The 23,154-nt window shown below is 40.8% G+C and overlaps 2 protein-coding genes across 2 annotated transcripts in view; one reads left to right on the plus strand and one right to left on the minus strand.

The window, feature by feature from the left end:
• The window catches only part of LOC141337933 (NACHT, LRR and PYD domains-containing protein 12-like), a 97,528-nt gene that overhangs the window by 65,319 nt on the left and 9,055 nt on the right, over positions 1–23,154 (plus strand). Inside the window, exon 17 of the mRNA XM_073843508.1 lies at positions 20,548–20,721. Within this exon, the coding sequence (XP_073699609.1) occupies positions 20,548–20,721 (174 nt within the window). The remainder of the gene's footprint in view (positions 1–20,547; positions 20,722–23,154) is intronic.
• On the minus strand, positions 3,938–13,234 carry LOC141338855 (uncharacterized). The gene is made up of 3 exons (XM_073844470.1): positions 13,203–13,234; positions 11,210–11,334; positions 3,938–4,950 (listed from the first exon to the last, which is right to left on the minus strand). Exons 1-3 carry the CDS (start codon positions 13,232–13,234, stop codon positions 3,938–3,940), a joined length of 1,170 nt encoding a protein of 389 aa, XP_073700571.1.

Consider the following 23,154-nt stretch of genomic DNA (forward strand, 5'->3'; position numbering starts at 1 on the left):
GGAACATCCACTTTCCACCATTCCTACATGCAAACAATTGTTTAGCTGTCTATATTTGAAATTTTATTTTCAAGCTTGTTTTAATAATCATATAATGTTTCAGATTATTTGGATAAATTGTCACATTTTATGTTCTTTATTTATTGAAAAGGCAAGTTATTCCACATCATTCCCAGTCTTCTTCATAGAATGCAAATTGAAGAACAAATAGTTTGAAATGTAGGATATGCAATGCACCATGAAAAAGTAAATTCAAAATGATAAAACATTAATGTTTGTCCAGAGTTGTAAAGCAGAGGCTAGTTTAAGCCAATTCATTATTAAAATAATAAAAGTAAAGAAAAACAAAACCACAAACTGAAAAAGAAACGTTCTCTACACACAACAGTTTACAATGGCATTTTTGAAAGCAGTCTGTAAGAACAAGTAATTGAAGTCAAAAAGTATTATATTTGTGATTATTACCTGTGATTATAGCAATGGTGAGTAAAGTATTGTCAAACATGGCGACATCCATAGAGCTAAAAGTTTTCTGACAAATGAACACAACAGTCGAGGCATGACTTCATCTGTTAAATCTGAACCAGCAGCAGCTTTTATAACTGGAGTAGATAGGAGTCACACAGAGCACAAATCTTGAAAAGAGCAGAGAAAAACTAATATTGTTTGTGGTTTGCTCAGTTAGATGCTTCCACAGATGCGTGATGTGGACTTAAATCATGTTTCTTCAGTACATGACTTAAATTTGATGGTTGAGTTCTTATTTAATGTTGGAAATAATTGAAGAGATTAAGAGTAAAATATACAGTTTGCTAAAATATATAGGTTTAATATTCTACATGTTGTATTTAAGAGAGCAGTAACTGTAAAAGGGGTATCCAGGTAATTGCCACAGTTGTCAGATGTAAAACATCTGCTATGTTCATTTACTATATTCAGATGAGTGAACATTTAGTCTGTGTTTTGTTTTATTATTTGAAATCATTTATGTTTTATTTTTTATTTTATTTTTTATTTTAGAATGTGATGTTTATATTTTAAACCTCTTTTTTTGGCAAATGTGTAGCACAGCCTACAGAAATACATTCACTGTATTTGTTACATTGACTAAAGTTTTCACATTGTTAGGAGGACAAAATTAGGCTTCATCAGTTTACAAATCCACAGAAATGGATACGCACAGATTGTGAATTTATGGGTTAGGATTCAAAAACCAAACATGGTTTACAAAATCTGAGCGCAAGGATTGGAAATTCATGGGTACACATTAATTAATCCGTGGACACGATTTGTTAAACTGAGTGAACAGTTTAAGAATTCTCCTCCGTCAGATCTGAAATTAATGTAAGAAAGTTACCATAAAAATAATTGTGTTTTATGTTAAACATAGTTTAACAGACCAATGAAATAAATGCTGTTTGGACATTTGTATCTTGTATATGCCATTACAGTGACTGCATAGTTTAAGTCTGACGATAAGAATGAAATGAACTTTAACAGGCAGTTTATAGTTTATTTACAGTTCTCTTAGCTTGACGTCACATCCAGAGACAGCGAGCGATAAATCCGACCCGACAGAAAATAGGAAAAATAGGATACAGGCTTATAGGTGCACCCACTGTGAGCTGACAAGGTGTCAGTATGTTCATCAGGAGATCATAAATGGTCAAATAAAAATGCTATTGTTACGTTTATTTTGGGGAAAAAGTTGAATATAGCCCCTTTAAGCTATTCAATAGTTCAAAAAAGACATACACAATGAGTGATTAAAACACAATAGGCAAGTGTGGTGGCTACATAAAAGATTGGAAGTTATGAAAAGAAATGATGAGTTGCTCCTAAGTTCTTTAGCACAATTTAGGTGTATATATGGAAAGGCAGTTTCCTGTGCCATACTGTGAATGTAAGGACGTGTTCTGTGAGGAACAAAAAGGTCAAAAGGGTGTAGAAGGAATTTCAGGCTCTGTCTTGAGTGGGGGAGCCCACTAACCAAAATCTCCAATGATTTTTCATATATGATATTCATGATGTGCATCTCTTTGACCATTAATCTTGATTATTTGCCCAAATTGACTGGTCTCCTTTCATGGGAAGTGTTCTTTTGTGTTAATGTTGCAAGTTTTTCAAAGCTCCTAGTTAGTGATTAGGTTTGCTTCAAGCTGGCTGGAACCAGGATATCAAACGTCAGATTTATGAAGGGGGCTCTTGTGGAATTTGGGTCTGTAGTGTTTTAAACTCTCATTGAATCTCCTGAATTGTCTGATTCGCGCTGAGACGCTACATAGATGAGGGGAAAACGGGCTATCATCATGAAATTTAGTGTTTTTTTTTTTTGTTTTTTTTTTATTATTATTATGCAAGAAGTGAATGTGACAATATTATACCAAACATAAAACAAAAAAGCAAACAAACAGAACAAAAAGACAATATGGCAATATTTTGAAAAAAAAGCAATTTCAACATATATATTGACATCTAGTATTACAAGTGTATTCATATAACAGTGTATGTATTCATGTGTCTGTGAACATTATGATCACGTGTGTATGCAAATGTCTGCGCATGTGAGCCAGTTATTGCATCTAGGGGTGGGAGAGGTAGCACATAATTGAAATAATATCTACCAGATTATTAACAAATATAATAATGATAATAGTAATGACAATAAAAAAAAAAAAAAAAAAAAATACAAAATAAAAAAGAAGCCATTGGAGATATCTTACATTATTAGCAATAATAAAAACCATAATACCTATAACAACAATAATAATAGTAATAATAATAATAATAATAATAATAATAATAATAATGTCAATAATAATAATATTAATAGTAACAAGTTGGAGATTTAGAGAAGTAAAGTAAAGTAAAATTAACAATTGTATTGAATTATAAAAAAAAAAAAAATCCCTCCATGGCCACCACATGCCACGTCTCGAAAGTTTGGCCACGAAATTTAGGGTTTTTAGCAGCTCTGATAATATTAATGAGCCTCAGACTGCACTGCAAATCCTTATAAGGTCAGCTTGCTTAAAAAAAGTTTTTAGACCAATTGCCTTATTTTGGCAAAGTAAACTTAAAGGTAAACTATAAGTTAATTTAATAATCAAAACATTACGTCCAATGAGTTTCCACATTTTAGTATTTTTAGTAGTTTAGCATATAATGCACTGAACATGAGTTTGAATTTCTCAACCATTTATTTTTGTAAAAAAAAAAAAAAAAACAGCTAGAAAACACAATACCACAATATAACTAGACTTGTAAAACATCTATGTTCATATAATACTCTTTACAGACTTTTTGACTAAACAGTATATATATATACACATGCAGTTTAAATTGGCAAATCATATGCAAAACTACATATTAAACAAAAATTAGGGTAATAGAGTTTCTGATGTAGACAGACAGAGATATGGAAAGCCCCAAAAGCAATCTTTCATGGCTTTTTTAGATGTAAATACAATTCTGAAATTGTTCATTTGTGATGAAAAAAATAATAACAATAAAAGTCTATTCCTTGAAGCAAATAAGAAAAGTAAAAGTGAATCAAATAAGAGCATTTCATCGACTAACAAAATAGCAAAGCATTCATTAAAAACAGGGAAGTAGCACCCAGTTGAAATGTTAAATTTCAGTACATTTGTGTTTTCTAATTTCACATTAGTGTTACATTCTCTTTAGCTTCCTGAAGAAGAAAGGTGTCTACATGTAAAAAATAAAATAAAATAAAATACTGTCCTTCATTAAAAGAGATAGTGATGCAAACTTTGAAAAAGTGAAACTTTATTCGCTGTGAAAACTACAGAAGATGTTTTTTTCCCCGTCTCATGTTAGAGCTGATTAGGACAGATTTATACAGAAGAGAGTCTATTTTTCTACTCATTATTGTGTCAGGTTTGTTGAGGATGCGGCATGAGTCCTGAAAGATGATCTACTTACTATGAATCCTTTTGGTATGCATGAGTAGATTACGTGAGTGAGTGAAACTCTTCCCACATTCAGTGCAGTGATACGGTTTCTCTCCAGTGTGGATCCTCTCATGTGCTTTCAGATGTTCTGACCGACTGAATTTCTTGTCGCAGTGTGAACACTTGTAAGGTTTCTCTCCAGTGTGGATCCTCTGGTGGCGTTTTAACCGTTGAGCTGTAATAAAAGTCTTCTTACACTCAAAGCACATGTGATCTCTCACACCAGTGTGTGTCTTCTGATGAACTTTTAAAGTCTGTAGTTGTGAAAAACTCTTTCCACATACAGAGCATGAATATGGTTTCTCCTTTGTATGAACTCTCAGGTGCCTCTTCAGGCCTGTAGCCCAAAAAAATACTTTTCCACAATAATCACATGCATGCATCTTCTCTCCAGTGTGGGTGTTCATGTGCATCTTCAGGGTTACTTCTAGTTTAAAACTCTTCCCACAACGATCACATATGAATGGCTTCACTTCAGTGTGGATGTTCATGTGTTTCTGAAGGTATGCAGTTTGTCTGAAACTCTTCCCGCATTGATCACATGTGAACGGTTTCTCTCCTGTGTGAATCTTCATGTGAACCCTGAGGTTCTGTTTATATCTGAAAGTCTTTCCACATTGATCACATTCGTGCAGTTTTTCTCCAGTGTGGATCTTCATGTGGTCCTTAAGCTGTCCTGTTTGTATGAAACTCTTCCCACACTGATCACATGTGAAGGGTTTCTCTCCAGTGTGGATCATCATGTGAACATTGAGATTCTGTTTGCTTTTAAAACTCTTTCCACATTGATCACATGTGAAGGGTTTCTCTCCAGTGTGGATCATCATGTGAACATTGAGATTTCGTTTGCTCTTCAAACTCTTTCCACACTGAGTGCAGGTGAAACATTTCTTGCCTCTTCTTTTCAGTAAAGAAATACTTTTAGTCTGTGAGCGAGTTTTTTCTCCAGTTTTGACACGTTTTACCTCCATCACATCTGAAATAAAAAAGTAAAACAATTACAATATGAATCATGCAAAATTTGGAGTGAAAGCAGACAACAGCTACATAAAAGGAACAATTTGATGAATTTTTATAAAATGTTTTAAAACACAATATTAAGATTAATAGCTTATACAATAATGCTACAGTTCTGACAGTCTCTCGGATGGATATTTAATTTTCTAAAACAATTGTAATTGTACTTAATTTGAACCTGTTAAGTAACTATAAAACTGTTAAATTGTCAACCAATGGAAAGTTACATTTTAATGAAAATCCACTGGATATTGACTAAATATCTTTGTAAGTGTGGTTTCCCAGCATCGGTTAAATGACTAAAGAAATGTTGACCACCCAATGCTACTGATAACAATGACAAAATATGTGGGCGATCGCTGCTATTATATGAATTTATTGTATTGCAATAAATAGCACTTTAAAGCTGATGTTGAATCAAGACTAGTTAGCACAAAATGTATAACTGATATAGTTTAATAACAGCATTTTCTTATGGTTACATCTAAATTGGTTACAAAATGCATGTATTGGATGATGTGATTGTGTCCATTATGCATATAAAATATTACCTGGAAGCAGATCCCCAAGAAGAGAGCCAGAGAAAAGATAGAGCCAGTTAAGAAAAACAGACTGAGCAACACTTACAATCTTCTTTTATCCCTTCCTTTGACCATGTGACTAAAAACCAGATGTGAGACATTCAATTTGACCAATCAGCAGATCACAGCTTTCCCCACCGTGTTAAATCACTACCAGCAAATCTGTGTCTGCAGGAATTACACATTCGTAATTCCTGCGAAAATGACAGGAGCAGCTGTGGGGGCGGTCAGACACACACACACACACACACACACACACACACACACACACACACACTGGTTTACATGTTTTATGGGGACATTCCATAGGCATAATGGTTTTTATACTGTACAAACCGTATTTTCTATCGTCCTAACCCTACCCTACACCTAAACCTAGCCCTCACAGGAGATTGTGCAAACTTTTACTTCCTCAAAAAAACTCATTGTGCATGATTTATAAGCCTGTTTCCTCATGGGGACCTGAGAAATGTCCCCAAAAGGTCAAAATCTACTGGTATTACTATTCTTGAGGGGACATTTGGTCCCCACAACGTGATGAATACTAGGTACACACACACACACGCACACACAACAACAACAACAACAATCATTCCTGGACAAATGTAGAGGGAAAAACAATTTCTTTATTGATTGTGTTTTCTTTATTCTGATGTTTCTCGGGGTCAACCATATGAACATGTGTGCTCTCACACAGGTGAAGAGGTCATGAGAGCGAAAGCGAGGTACGGACATAGAGAGAGACGGAGGATTAGTGAAGAGATCATATTATTGATGAATAATCTATCAATTCACTAGGAAAGTGCCAAATGTTCACATCGTAAAAAAGCATTTCATATACATCAAATTACATGTATGGTTACTTTTACATATACACTACCAGTTAAACGTTTTTGGACAGTAAGATTTTTAATGTTTTAAAAAGAATTATTTTCTGCTCACTAAGCCTGCATTTATTTGATTCAAAATACAGCTAAATATTGTGCAGTGATATTGTGAAATATTTGTACTATTTAAAATAACTGCTTTCTATTTGAATACAATTTAAAATGTAATTTTCCTGTGATTTCAAAGCTGAATTTATATCATTACTCCAGTTTTCAGTGTCACATGATCCTCCAGAAATCATTCTAATTTACTGATTTGTTGCTCAAAAATATTTAATTAAAACTTTTTGATTGGTAGTATAGGTTTTCAACTTCAATTATGGCTTCTAACAATTATGAAAAAAGTTAGTTTATCTGTAAAATGCTTCATCTTCTGCTTCATCTTATCATTAAGGAAGGATTGAATGAAGGAAGTACACTACTGGATGACACCAGCATTGCTGCACTAATTCTAAGAACTCCTCCTAAGTTTTTAGCATTTTCAACGGGGAGGCAATGGAACAGAAGACCTTACTACAAGCATGACATCAACTAACCAAAGCCATCTGCACCCATTTGCAGAACACAGTCTTCCAACACAGTTTTCACACACCTCTTCCTTAAAAACATTGTATTTAGTGATCAGTAAAACTTTTTTAGTCTAGCAGATTTTAGTGATTTTAGTTTTTTATTATTTTTTTTTATTATTACTTGTGTTTATGATGTTTTGTTTTTGTTTTATTGATAAAGGTATATGTTACGGTTGTCTTGTTTGTGTACTGAATGTTTTGATATGAATGACTATGAATTCATACACATTTGTGTGTACGAAACCAGTCGTAAGTAGTACAATAGCCAAAAATACATTGAATAAAAATCGATAATTTTGACCCATACAGTCACATTTATTATGTAGAGTCACATTTGTCCCAAATATAAGTTGTATGTGCACATTTGTGTGTTTTGAATGTAATATTTTTTACACATTTTGTAAACAGTATGAATTTGCTGTACTTACTAAAACGTGTACATTTCAAAATGTATTTGTCAAAAATGTATTATTTGCATATTTAAATAAAAAAAAATGTGTATTTGAAAACAAAGTAATTTTATAATGTAGTTTTATAAGAAAATACTGAAGTTAATTAATATAAATAATTAGCCCAACTGTTGTGTCAAATTTTGTCTCAAGGAGAGTCAGAGACGTGCGGATCCAATTGCAGCATTTATTGAGAATAGTCAACAGGCAGGAATAATCACCAGGAAAACAGGAACAACGTAGGAAATCCAGGAAACAGTTCGATACACAGGCAATGGTCGCAATGGCAGGTAGCAGGAATCGTCAACGGGGTACACAGTCCAGAGTCATACACACAGAAACCAACACAAGGGAAAACGCTCGGAATTACGACCATAGGGAACGCTATGTAGTGCCTGGAGCCCATCAGACATGAAATAACTAGTTATATTCCTTAAATGACTTCTCCCCAATGATTAACACCTATGTGCTATGAGGCAGACCTCTGGTCACTATCCAGCTCATCCCCCACCATCAAGATAAGACTCCTACAGGAATGCAGGGAAAGATAGACTTTCCTTATTCAGACATGCAGTCCCACATACAGTTATATAGAAATGTACACGTATCAATGTGTTACCTTTTCTTATATTGTGTTTCTGTTATGTATGTCGGCCTCAAACATTAATCCGCAATAGGTGAATTATTGTGCATGCTAAGACTCACGTTTAGAATCACTCAGTCAACCGAGAAGATTCATAGATCATGTTTGGTGTCTATGAGCAGCATTTATTATTCCCTAAATGTTAATGTTTGTGGCATCTTAATAACTCCTTGCTTTATATGTATTATTGAACTTTTGAAAGTTTTGTGGCCAAACAACCAATCAGCTTCCACATGCGAAACACCATTTTGAGAGACAAAGACTTTCAATCTTCCCTCCAAAACTCAGATCAACCGGATTGGACAAGGTCCAACTGTGGGCGTGAACGACCTACAGGTTTATAAACCTTCCCTCATCTCTCTCTCACTCTCTTGGAGATGATGAGGCCTGCAATACACTCAAGGAACTGGAAAGGACTTTCTGAACTGAACACATACGGAACCAATGCACAACAACAACAAGCTTGCAAGTATCCGTCCTTTCTACAAACGTAGATAGCTGCATTTAAGGCGTTTTATAAAAGAAACGATTTCAGGTTGTTCAGAACCGTTTCATTCCTGTCCCTTTGCAAACTCACTTTCTGTCTCTCTCTCTCTTACTCTCTCTCTCTCTCTCTCTCTTACTCTCTCTCTCTCACGCGTTCTCTGTCTATTTGTGTTTTATGTACGTTTGTCTATGTGCGATCGTTTGTAAGTAGAATAGTTTAATAAACAACCATATATTCACATATAATGATTCTCTGTGCTGAATGCTTACATTACAAAAGTCACTTAAACTGTTTCGATCTCATATTGCTACCTTAAGCCCTATTCTGTTCAATTGTTTTAACTCCGTTCTGGTTAGTAAAAATGTGTTGCCGTGACGACGGGCCAACGTCAGAGTAATGGGTATCACTGAACAATTTGCTGGACAAAGAAACCAGTCGATATCATTATTACTGTTACTGATCAGAAACTGGAAATTGCGTATATTTAATGACGATTATTATACACGATTTCCTGTGAGTTAAACTACTTTCCCTGACTGAAATGTATGTTTTAAATAACTCATTTCATCCTATTCATTGGTCATAAGACCTGGTGGAGTTTTGCAGTGTATATGTGATGAGAGAAACAGTCTCATGCATATACACACATATATTGATCATCTTAAATTCTTTGAGCTAACCAAAATTCTCTACAGCTAAGACTTCGCAAGGTGGCTGTGTGTGTGAGTGGCTTAAATGCAGACAGTGTGATGAGGTGCAGCTGTGAGCAGTAATCAGTAAAGTGAGAGCAGGTGAATGCAGTGATTAGAGCAGTGGCTTGTGGGGAATGAAGTCCATGAAGTGTGGTGCAAGAGTTCATGATGACAGGATAGACCAGATACGTGACAGAGCCCCTCCCCAAGGAGCGGCTTCCAGACGCTCTAACCACCTAATACAACCTGGAGGGTGGTGGAGCGGAGGCGGAACAGGGGGAGGGATGGAGGGCCAGGTCCATGTAGGGGTACTGGAACCACGAACTGAGACGGAGCCGACGGAGGGAGAAGCCATGGCGGAGGAAGGGTTGGCTCCTGCATGGGGCCGACCGACGGAGGTGGAGCCGGTGGAGCCCGAGGCGGAAACGGAGAGTCGATGGTCCTGGGCGACACAGAGGATCCGGAGGGCCAAGGCGGAACCCAAGGCTCTGGCAACCCCGGCGGAGGTGGAGGTACGCAGCGGAGCCGGAGTGACAGAGGATCGAGGCTGTGCCCACGGGAGGGAGGAGGTCCACAGAGCCGGCAGGACGGAGTGACGAGGCGCAGCCGGAGAAGTAGAGTCCAGAGGCGAAGGTGGGGCGACGACTGACCGGGGCGGAGCCAGAGAGACGATGGAGCCCGGAGGAGCTGGTGGGCCGACGGCCGACAACGGAGACGAGGGAGCACAGAGCCAGGGTGGACCCGCAGGGTCGTAGGGCCGAGGTGGAGTCCAGGACTCTGAGACTGGAGGTGATGGTGAGGGATCCTTCAGTCTGGACACCGATGGAGACTGGCAGTCCCACGGCAAGTCCTCTGCACTGAAGGTGGGATGTGGGTGAGCAGAGGGACTGTCAGGAGACAGAGGTGGCGGGACTGGAGCAGCAGGGAGGGTGGGTGGGAACAGTCCATGCATGAGCTCCCTGACCAGAACCGGGCAGACAGGAATCTCAGGACGACTGGATGGAACCAGCGGAGGCTCTGGAAGGCCGGGCGGGACCAGCGGAGGCTCTGGAAGGCCGGGCGGGACCAGCGGAGGCTCTGGAAGGCCGGGCGGGACCAGCGGAGACTCTGGAAGGCCGGGCGGGACCAGCGGAGACTCTGGAAGGCCGGGCTGAACCAGCGGAGGCTTTGGAAGGCCGGGCGGAACCAGCGGAGGCTCTGGAAGGCCGGACAGGACCAGCGGAGGCTCTGGAAGGCTGGGCGGGACCAGGGAGGGAGAAGCCATGGAGGGAGGGAGAAGAACCAGCGGAGACTCTGGAAGGCTGGGCGGAACCAGCGGAGACTCTGGAAGGGCGGGACCAGCGGAGACTCTGGAAGGCCGGGCGGAACCAGCGGAGACTCTGGAAGGCCGGGCGGGACCAGCGGAGGCTCAGGAAGGCCGGGCGGAACCAGCGAAGGCTCTGGAAGGCCGGGCGGGACCAGCGGAGGCTCTGGAAGGCCGGGCGGAACCAGCGGAGACTCTGGAAGGCCGGGCTGAACCAGCGGAGGCTCTGGAAGGCCGGGCTGAACCAGCTGAGGCTCTGGAAGGCTGGGCGGGACCAGCGGAGGCTCTGGAAGGCCAGGCTGAACCAGCTGAGGCTCTGGAAGGCTGGGCGGAACCAGCGGAGTCTCTGGAAGGGCGGCCATCTTGCGAACAGTCTCTGGAAGGGCGGCCGTTTTGTGAACAGGCTCTAGAGTGGTGCTATGTTCCTCCTTAGCGACATCCACAGTGAATGCAGAGCCGCTCAAAATTAGTGCATAGTCCATAAAGTCCTTTAAACTACAATTGAACTTTCCTTTAGGGAACCATGATTTAATAGGCTCATTAAGTCCAACACGAAAAAAATCCTTTAAAGCAACTTCTTCAAATGGTACATAATAGGATAACTCACAAAACTGCCGTACATAGTCCCCAATGGGTAGATATCCCTGTCGCAGATTAAGTAGCTGGTTGACTGGGTCCATGTTTGCGCTGGTGGTGGGATAAGGCTGCTGGATCCTGTTGCGGCGAAGTCTTCTGTCACAAGGAGAGTCAGAGACGTGCGGATCCAATTGCAGCATTTATTGAGAATAGTCAACAGGCAGGAATAATCACCAGGAAAACAGGAACAACGTAGGAAATCCAGGAAACAGTTCGATACACAGGCAATGGTCGCAATGGCAGGTAGCAGGAATCGTCAACGGGGTACACAGTCCAGAGTCATACACAGAGAAACCAACACAAGGGAAAACGCTCGGAATTACGACCATAGGGAACGGTAAGACTTCGCAAGGTGGCTGTGTGTGTGAGTGGCTTAAATGCAGACAGTGTGATGAGGTGCAGCTGTGAGCAGTAATCAGTAAAGTGAGAGCAGGTGAATGCAGTGATTAGAGCAGTGGCTTGTGGGGAATGAAGTCCATGAAGTGTGGTGCAAGAGTTTATGATGACAGGATAGACCAGATACGTGACACTTTTAACCCAACTGGAGTTTAACCCAATTTATTGGGTTAAAATAACCCACAGATGGGAAGGTGCTATGCCAACCCATAGTTGGGTTACTAGTTGGGTTATTTTTAACCCAATACTGTACAGCAGATACAGTCAGATTAAAATTTACTGTTTAGATAATTTTAAGATGACAGACTCAAGTCACATCATTTATAGTGCTGCATCTTCTGCTTTTTCTCCATCATCAGAAAGATTCAGCAATACTATTAGTTCATGGGTTTGTATGTGTATTAGAAAGAGCATTAAACTTGCTGAAATCTGACATGTTTGCTGTGAAACAAGACAGAAGTGAAAACAGAATAAAAACAAGTTTAACAAATGACAGTATATTTTTTTGACATAATAAAATAACTGTATAAAAAAATGTATTAGATTGTCTTGCATTGAAATTATGAATTTAGACATTTTAAGTGTTCATTTCTCTATTGTGTCTACATTAATCCTATATGTAGCCCGGTGAGCCTAAAGAAACTAGATTTGAAAGTAATGTTTATTTTACATTATAATGTGTATATTTTATTTAGTCTGTGCCTTTACAGTGTTTTCATCTGTATGTATATAGTTATATAATTATATATAATATTATTTAATGTTTAATATCTGATTTACGTACTGACGTATGACGCAAGGGAGAAGAGGAAAATAAACGAGACGAGTCGGATGAGGAAAAAGATTGTGAAAGTTAAATATTAGGGTTTTCACACGATAATCCCGTAGATACAGACATAATCAGTCATAAATATTGTTGCTTTGCTGATACGAACTTTATTTAGCAATTATTTGTGATATTCATCCTGGACTTCACTCCATGCGCTCGTGAGGTGATTCGCGCGAGCAACGAGCCCATCGCATTTGGGAGGCGAGTCAGATAGCGCTCCGGGTGACCGGAAAAGCCCGGAGTTCCTCTGTTGCATCGCGGGAGAGTGAGACAGCTGCTCACGCGCGCTGTCATTGACATTGTCGTATCGTGGGACACATCGCGTTCGGGAAACCATCAGGCCTGCAACATAGAGTGTGTGTGAATGAGAGCGTGAATGTGGGCCCATTTAAGTGAGTTTTGATTTAAATTACTGAGTAGGTCATTGAATACCTATTTGAAGACTGTGTTATTGAGTTAAACAGTTATACATGTTAGGGTGTTTAACACTTGTGAGATAAGTGTTTGATTTACTTTCTGAAATTGTAAATCCGTTAAACTTATTTAATTTGACATTTCATTTTACTCCAAAAGACTTTTTGTATTTTCATATTTTATTTTATTACATTTCACATACAAATACATAAAAAGACTCATAAGACAAGTATTTGATTCAATAGTCTTTATTGCTGCTGAAGGGAATGGAATACATGTGATTATTACAGATAATCATAACTGTGACACAAATAATGTTACTTACCCAGGCCCCAGCTTTAATATAGCGGGTATCATTACTGGGGTTACATAAATTGGAGGCTCCGCTGGGATTCATTACCCTTATTACTACAGCAGCATTAATATAGAAAAAAAAAAGAAAATATTTTTTTTTTGTAATTCTAGTAACAAGAAACAGTTTAGCTCTAGCAATGGCTCATTTGCAGACCCCTATCTCAGTCCCTGACTTGAAAAGTTGGTGTCGAGGTGAAGACATTGATCCAGATTATGCCATCATTGTGAGTAGAATTCCAGAAGAGACAGATGTTTCTAAAATTGAAGACACTATGCATTCTATCAAAGCCCTTGGAAGAGTCAGGGTAAGAGGACGGATGTATAGCCAAGAATCACAGTCTCTGATAGTGCTCTGTGAATGTCGTGAGAAGGTGCATGCAGAGAGACTTCCTCTTGATGTATTGCCTGCTGATGGATCAGACCCATGGATCCTGAGTGCTAACAGAATGGAGGGTAATGCTTTAGATGGAGGAGGGGAAAGTTTTGTTGATGAATCAGGGCTAAGAGAAGAACATCAAGGATCAAGTTCACCTAACTTGTTAAATGCTTCTACGCCTGAGTCTATCATCAGGGCGGTGGGTGAATTGCTTGCTAAAACCACCAAAATCTCAAGTGATAGCAGTTCTTTTAGACGGCTGAGGACCTTTTCAGGTATCACTCCCATTCCGGCTGGAGAGGATAATTTAGAGAATTGGACGGAACAAGCAATGCTCATGGTTGAGGAAAGTGATCGTTCCGAAAAAGAAAAAAAGCTAAGGATTGTGGAGAGTTTGCGTGGACCACGAACTTGCGTGTATTTCAAGTTCAGAGCACTACGGCAACGTCATGGAGAATGCTTGTCGGATTTTCTGAGGAGACTTGAGAAAATCTTGATCAGGGTTGTACAAAGGGGAGGCCTACCTGCCCAGTCTGCTGGAAAAGCACGTCTGGAGCAGCTCATCAGAGGAGCAACCCAGTCTGACATCATGCTGCTTCAGTTACGGCTAAGGGAACGAAAGAGTAACCCACCTGATTTCCTAGATCTACTACATGAGATTCGGGAAGAGGAGGTACGAGAAACTGAAAGACAAAAGTCTAATCCAACAGTTCGTCAAATGCAAGTTGGAAGTGAGCGTGTCAAAGACCCATTCTTTCAAGAGCTTGCAAATGAGATCAAAGACTTACAAACTATGGTGGCAAAGTTAACCGTTAAGTCAAAGGATGATGTGATTGCTGAAAAGAAACATAAAAGCCAGCAAGTATCCGAGCTCACTGATGAAAGTTATGAGGTACAAGCTCTGAAGAAAGAAGTGAAAAAACTCAGACAGCAAGTGAAAGTGATGGCTGTACAACCAACAGCTAAAGTGGAGAAAGAAACTTCTTCAGATGGAAACCAAGCATCAGTGAAGTTCACCCGATCAAAAGTACCAGGATCTTCTAATAGCTCAGAAGATTACTTCTGCTACAGGTGTGGAGGTGATGGACACATTGCTTCAAAATGCAAAGCTCCTGTAAATGAGAAGAAAGTGATTCAGAAGCTCATTCAATCTCTGCGAAAAGCAAGAGGAAAACAGAGGAATGAGGAGGCTCCTGGTGAGGAACATAACTGTTCTGTGAAGAGAAGCGCGGTTCAAGTCAAACCAACCATCAGTATCCCTGAAGGACTAGTGGGACCATCTTCGGTTATTCCAGTGAAGGTAAATGGTACGCCTTGTCAAGCTTTGCTGGACAGTGGATCCGTGGTAACTATTATCTTTGAAGAATGGTATAACCAATACCTGGCTGATACTCCAATTCACCCCATTTCTGGACTAGCTGTCTGGGGATTGAGTGATTCCAGTTTCCCATATCGTGGCTATGTGGAAGTGCAGTTGCAATTTCCAGAGAAGTTGACAGGAGTGCAACAATCCATTAGTGTGTTGGCATTAGTGTGTCCAGAGCCTCAAGGACCCAAACAGGTTCCATTACTCATTGGTACCAATGCCAGTATGTTCCAGCGCTTAGCCCAGCTTTGTAAAGAGTCTGCTGGAGTAGACATTGTTCGCACAATGCCAGTAAATATTCCGAAGTCAAGGACGCCCAAAATGGAAGCTGGAGAACCGAGAAACGTAGAAGATGCAGTGGCTGAAATTCACTGGTCAGGTCCAGGTCCACTCAGTATTCCACCAAGGAGTGAGTGTCAAGCTACATGCAAAGTCAAAGTGATGCAATCCATTGACAAGAGCATCTTAGTTGTTGATCAACCGTCAACTTCTAGTAGTCCCGCTGAGGTTCTAGTAAAGCCCACTATCATTCCCTCATCAGCAATCCAAATGAACCGATTCCCTGTCCTACTGAGGAATGTATCGCAGAAAAAAGTTTGTGTTCCTGTGGGTTCAGTGGTGGCGCATGGATACATCACTGAAGTTGCTACTACTGTGGAGAAAGAACATTCAACAAGGGGATCACCGGTAGATCCATGCTTGTTTAATTTTGGAGATTCACCGATTCCAAAATATTGGAAGGATAGGCTTTCCCAGAAACTGTCGGAGAGAGCGAATGTCTTTTCGCTCCATGAATGGGATGTTGGATGTGCTAAAGGAGTGGAACACCACATTCGCCTGAGTGACAGTACCCCATTTCGAGAGAGATCTCGTAGGCTAGCACCTGCTGATATTGATGACATACGCCGTCATCTTCATGAGTTGTTGGCTGCTGGAGTCATCAAAGAGTCCAGGAGTGCATATGCTTCCCCAATTGTTGTGGCCAGGAAGAAGAACGGAACGGTGCGCATGTGTATCGATTATAGAACTCTTAACACAAGAACCATTCCAGATCAATACACCGTGCCGAGGATTGATGAAGCTTTAGATTGTCTTACGGGCAGCAGATGGTTTTCCGTATTAGATCTACGAAGCGGGTACTATCAGATCCAGATGGCTGATGAAGACAAGAACAAGACCGCTTTCATATGCCCGCTTGGGTTCTATCAGTTTGAAAGGATGCCCCAAGGAATCTCTGGAGCCCCTGCTACGTTTCAGAGATTAATGGAGAAGGCTGTAGGGGACATGAATCTGCTGGAAGTACTTGTGTACTTGGACGATCTCATAGTGTTCGGCAAGACACTAGAAGAACATGAAGAACGTCTGCTAAAAGTCTTAGATAGACTTGAAGAAAGTGGATTAAAAGTTTCACTTGACAAGTGCCAGTTCTGTCAACCTCAGGTCAAATATGTGGGGCATATCATTTCTGAGAAGGGTATTGCCACCGATCCCGCAAAGGTTGAAGCTGTGACCAATTGGAAGCAACCCACTGATTTGAAATCCCTCAGATCATTCCTGGGATTCTGTGGGTACTACAGGCGCTTCATAGCAAATTACTCTGCTATAGTCAGACCCCTTACTGAGCTTACCAAGGGATATCCGCCTACTCAGCATGGCAAGAGAGCAGTAAAGAACAAAGGGATGTACTACAAGGAGTCTGAAGCTTTTGGGGATAGGTGGACGGAAGAATGTACGGATGCATTCAAGAAGGTCATCCATTGTCTTACTAACGCACCAGTGTTGGCATTTGCTGATTCAACCAGGCCCTACATTCTGCATGTAGATGCCAGCCTGAATGGGTTGGGAGCAGTTTTAAACCAGGAGTACCCAGAAGGCTTAAGGCCAGTAGCATTTGCCAGCCGCAAGCTGAAGGCATCTGAACAGCGTTACCCTGTCCACCAACTTGAGTTTTTAGCACTCAAGTGGGCAGTGGTAGACAAATTTCATGATTACTTGTATGGTGCACGATTTACAGTAAGAACAGACAACAACCCACTTACTTACATACTTACCACTGCAAAGCTTAATGCAGCTGGTCACCGGTGGTTAGCTGCGCTATCCACATACAACTTCAACATACAGTATAAACCTGGAAAAAACAACATCGATGCTGATGCTCTGTCGCGCAACTTTTCTTCCACTGCAGAAGAACAAGACTGGCAAGAAATATCACTTTCTGGTATCCAGGCTCTGTGTAAAACATTGAATACCCAAAAGTGTGTAGAGCAGTTGGGAGTGTCTCCTGAAGTCATACCTGAATGCTATGCATTTCCCACCAGACTAGACATGGGTTCCCTTGAGTTCCCATGACTTAATAAAAGCTCAGGAAGAAGACCCTGCTATTTCTCCAGTGATACATGCTGTGAAAAAAGGGCAGTTGTTTTCATTATCCAGGGACAAAGATCCTGAAGTACACCTACTACAGAAAGAAGGATCCAAACTTGTAGTAAGGAGAGGACTATTATTCCGGGTTGTAAAGAGACAACATCCTGAAGAGTGTCTTCAACTTGTTCTACCGCAGAAGTATCGGTCCATGGTCTTGCAGTCCCTGCATGATGAAACGGGACATCTAGGAGTAGATAAGACCACTGCCTTAATAAAGGATCGTTTCTATTGGCCGAGGATGTCAAATGAAATTGACCAGTATGTGAAGAACTGTGGAAAGTGTATTCTTCGTAAGACACAACCCCAAAGAGCTGCACCTTTGAAGCAGATCACCAGCAATGGTCCCATGGATCTTGTTTGTATTGATTTCTTGTCCTTGGAGCCGGATTCAAAAGGATTGTTCAACATCCTTGTAGTTACTGATCACTACACTAGGTACGCTCAAGCTTTTCCGACGAAAGACCAAAAAGCTCTCACTGTTGCCAAAGTGTTATGTGAAAGGTATTTTGTTCACTACGGATTACCCGCACGTATACATTCGGATCAGGGACGAGACTTCGAAAGCAAGTTAATCCATGAGTTGCTGAAGATGTTGGGGATTCAAAAGTCAAGAACAACCCCATATCATCCTCAGGGGGACCCGCAGCCAGAACGGTTCAACCGAACTTTGCTGTCGATGCTTGGGACTCTTGACAAGTCTCAGAAGCAAAAGTGGAGTCAGCATGTCAGTCAACTAGTACATGCTTATAATTGTACAAGAAACGACACAACCGGATATTCCCCCTATGTCCTCATGTTTGGACGAGAAGCAAGACTCCCAATTGATCTCTGTTTCTCTGTCTCATCTGAAGGTGAAGCAGAAAATTATCAGCAATATGTATCTAAGCTAAGATCAGACCTAAAAAGGGCCTACCAAGTAGCTTCAGATGCTGCAGACAAGAGCCATCAGAAGAACAAAAGACTTCATGATAAGAGAGTTCGAGATCAAATACTTGAAGAAGGAGATCGAGTTCTACTGAAAAATCTAGGAGTCACAGGAAAGAACAAACTGGGAAACAAATGGAGTTCCTTACCGTATGTGGTCGTCAGTAAGATGCCAAACTTACCTGTCTACCGTGTAAAACCTGAGAAAGGTAAGGGAATTGTCAAGACATTGCATAGAAATCATCTTCTGCCTATCGGATATCTGGTAAGAATGCCAAAAGAGACAGAGGAAAAGAAAGTACCTCAGAGATCAGCAACAAGGTCCCAGACTCTTCAACAAACTCCTCTCCATGAAGCAGGACAAGCTGATGTACTTGTGGAAGGAAGTTATGAAGAGTATGAGTTATCTTCAGATTACGAGGATGTTGATGCATACATACCTCTAGAAACCATGGAAGAACTTCGAAGATTACCAGAGTCCCAGAATTTGAGATCTGTTCTACAGGAAAGAAGAGTGTCTGTTCCTGTAGAGAGTGAATCAAAAAGTGACAACAGTGAGGGGAACATAATACACTTTGTTAAAGATTCTGAGCCAAAGAGGATGAGTGACACTCTGGGAAGAGAAAGATATGATGATGACACAACACAAGAAGTTGACAGACCTAACACTCCAGTGGTAGAAGGGAATAACTTACCTTTTCCTGAAGAACCTGATAGTAAAAATAGTCCAAATGGTCTGGAGTTTGCTAGAGAAATTAGGTCTAAAAGAGAAATAAAGCCTGTAGTAAAACTCAGTTATGATGAGTTAGGTAAATCTACAAACCGCCCAATATATACCATTACCCGTGGTATGCCGGTGCACTGCAGTTTTGTTTCAGAGGGTAGGAGAAGTAATTGTAACACTGTGTGGTGCCACCCTCTTGCTACTTGCCATAAATGCAGTAGAGTACCTGAGAGAAAAAGAATTAAACACCTGTAAAGTCCCAAAAGTTTGATGAGGACCTCAAATATTTAGAAGGGGGAGGGTGTAGCCCGGTGAGCCTAAAGAAACTAGATTTGAAAGTAATGTTTATTTTACATTATAATGTGTATATTTTATTTAGTCTGTGCCTTTACAGTGTTTTCATCTGTATGTATATAGTTATATAATTATATATAATATTATTTAATGTTTAATATCTGATTTACGTACTGACGTATGACGCAAGGGAGAAGAGGAAAATAAACGAGACGAGTCGGATGAGGAAAAAGATTGTGAAAGTTAAATATTAGGGTTTTCACACGATAATCCCGTAGATACAGACATAATCAGTCATAAATATTGTTGCTTTGCTGATACGAACTTTATTTAGCAATTATTTGTGATATTCATCCTGGACTTCACTCCATGCGCTCGTGAGGTGATTCGCGCGAGCAACGAGCCCATCGCATTTGGGAGGCGAGTCAGATAGCGCTCCGGGTGACCGGAAAAGCCCGGAGTTCCTCTGTTGCATCGCGGGAGAGTGAGACAGCTGCTCACGCGCGCTGTCATTGACATTGTCGTATCGTGGGACACATCGCGTTCGGGAAACCATCAGGCCTGCAACATAGAGTGTGTGTGAATGAGAGCGTGAATGTGGGCCCATTTAAGTGAGTTTTGATTTAAATTACTGAGTAGGTCATTGAATACCTATTTGAAGACTGTGTTATTGAGTTAAACAGTTATACATGTTAGGGTGTTTAACACTTGTGAGATAAGTGTTTGATTTACTTTCTGAAATTGTAAATCCGTTAAACTTATTTAATTTGACATTTCATTTTACTCCAAAAGACTTTTTGTATTTTCATATTTTATTTTATTACATTTCACATACAAATACATAAAAAGACTCATAAGACAAGTATTTGATTCAATAGTCTTTATTGCTGCTGAAGGGAATGGAATACATGTGATTATTACAGATAATCATAACTGTGACACAAATAATGTTACTTACCCAGGCCCCAGCTTTAATATAGCGGGTATCATTACTGGGGTTACATATATATTAAACTAAATTAATAAAATACATTTGTTGAGTGAGGACAAATCCAGACTTGGATTGTAACTAGTGTCCTCAAACCCTCCTGTCTTGGTTTGTTTCATAACATTAACATGTCTTAGTTTTACTGATTTATTAATGACTATAGCATTTGCTCATAATCATCATAGATCTGAGTCATTGTTCTTTCTCTTTCTGTCTTCAGTCTGTGTGGATGCAGTATTACAGAGAAACAGTGTCTCATCCTGACTTCAGCTCTGAAATCAAACCCATCACACCTGAGAGAACTGGACCTGAGCTTGAATCAAATAAAAAACACAGGAGTGAATCACTTATGTGACGTACTGAAGGACTCACACTGTAAACTGGAGAGATTGAGGTCAGTAACAAAAGTTGATCAAAATGTTGAACACAAAGGAGGAAAGAGAACAAAAGCACACTGTCAGAGCTCATTAGTATGTGTTTCTCTTTATAGCGACTCAGCCTGTGTCACACAAACATATAATTCATGTTCAAATGCATTTAAATCACAAATATTGTTTTAGAAATGCAACCGATATTATGCAAGATATTAGCTGTAACTGAAGTATTAACTGATTTGCAATTTGCTGCACTGGACACTGATTTTTTACTCTTTCTCTTCTGTTCCATCTTACAGAGTAGATGAAGATTCATTGTCAACAGTTTCTGAACTCAGTTCTCCTCACTCCTTTTTAATTTGGAATATCACACAAACAAACAATGGTAACACTTTAGAATACTGTTTCTTACTTACTGCAGAACCAATAAGGAATTATTGAAGAACTAACAGCTAACTATTTAATAACACTTAACTCATTACTGTTAACTACTAAGGAAGATGTGCTAACTGATCAGTATGTAATACAATTTTGTGAATGTGTTAAGTAACAGGTAGCTAATCAATAACTAATGTATTCTGTCATACCTCCTGGTGAACTACTATTAATTATCTAGTAGTTATGGTTCAAAAAACATAACTATGTAATAACTATGAGCAGTTATATGCAAATAGTCACCATAATAATCGGGCAGTGGCCCACAAATCAAGTACTTGAGTAAAAGTACAGATACCCCTATAAAATATTACTCCAGTAAAATTATAAATAGGCCTATTCATTTTCAAAATTACTTGAGTAAAAGGACAATTACAAAGTACTACTACAGTAATAACTTTGTTACAGTCCACTACTACGATTATTAGCCTATAATGGAAATGAAATATATTCTTGTGCAATGATCTCATAGTTCTTTATTAAAAGGTTCACTATAATTTTACTTTAGAATAGGCCTATTGTTTCAGGTTTGAAATAAGTCCTGCAGAATTATTTGTCACAGTTCTGTCTGTTTATGTCTTTGGTTTCACCCGTTGTCTCCCCCTGTTGATTCTGTGTGATTTGGTTTTGCCCTCGTTTGCCCTGATCCCCGTCACCTGTGTCTAATGATTAGTTTGTCTTTAAAAGTCTGTCTGTTTCTTGAGTTCACTGTCGGTCTTTGTTAATGTTATTTGTAACTCGTGTGAGGACTATCATCTGTGTTCCTGCCTGTTCCTGCCTTGTTCATCTTTGAGAATTATATTAAATAGTGTTTATTGTGTATATCGTCTCGTCTCGTCTCATCCTGCACGTCAACCTATGACAGAAAGACCGACCAATACAGTTTACCCGGCACTTTTTCCCTGCGTTTATTTTTTCCGTTTTTTCTCAGTGTTTGTTTTTTCAGTTTAGTAATGGACCCTACCGTTCTCCTGATCCTCCTGAGGCAGGGGGAACGCTCTCTTGAGGACCACACACGTGAATTTCTCTTCCTGGCAAACCAGTCACACTTCCCGGATAGCAGCCTATGCGTCCACTACAAGTTAGGACTGAATTCCACCACCAAGGCACTGCTATCCGGGGAGGGTCCTCAAGAGAGCCTGCCGGATTTCATCGAGTGGGTGCTGGCGTCCTGCCAATCATCCTGGACTGTCGACATCGTCAAGGAGGACGTCAGCCCCACTCCAGCCCCAGAACCCAGCCAAACATCACCCCGACATGATGAGTTGCAGCCCGAGCCCACTGCAGATGGAGAGCCAGAGTCGAGAGCGACAGAGCCAAAGCCTGACCCATCTGACATGGTGCGAGAGCCGACTGCAACATCGGCGACGGTGGATTGCTACGTGGAGCGAGAGAGGGCGATAGAGAGCCCTTCCCACTGCACCACCACTGAGGGTGAGCTTGGACATCATTCTGGGATCTCATTGACTTTTTTTCAGAAGTATTCGTCTGTCCTGACTTTCCTGTCTGCCCGGAATTCCCACCCACCCACCCTCTGTCATCCAACGCCATGTTTGTCTGGCCGCCGCTGTCCCCTGACAGCCCCTCAGCTCACCCTCAGCCCAACACCTGTGCAGTGGGCTCGCCGCGGGGCTGCCAGCTTCCATCGGTGTCTCGGCTGGAGGATCCCTCAGCTCCGCCTCCAGCCTCCGAGTCCAGGACTCCGCCTCGGCCCTCCGACCCTGCGGTTCCACCACGGCTCTCGACGCTCTCCTCTCCACTGTCGCCCGTCGATCCACCAGCTCCACCGGGCTCCATCGTCTTTTCGGCTCCGCCCTGGTCAGTCGTCATCGTCACCTCAGGACTCTGCTCCTCCGGCTGTGCCTCGTTGCACCGTCCCACCGGCTCCTTGGGACTCCTCCTTCCTGCGGGCACAGCCTCCATCCTCTGTCGCTCCGGCTCCGCCACGGATCTCCGGGACTCCGCCTCGGGCGCCAGAGCCTGTTCCACCTTGGCCCTCCGGATCCTCGGCGTCACCC

The sequence above is a fragment of the Garra rufa genome, chromosome 7 (genome assembly GCF_049309525.1).
Source record: "Garra rufa chromosome 7, GarRuf1.0, whole genome shotgun sequence".
Lineage (NCBI taxonomy): Eukaryota > Metazoa > Chordata > Actinopteri > Cypriniformes > Cyprinidae > Garra > Garra rufa.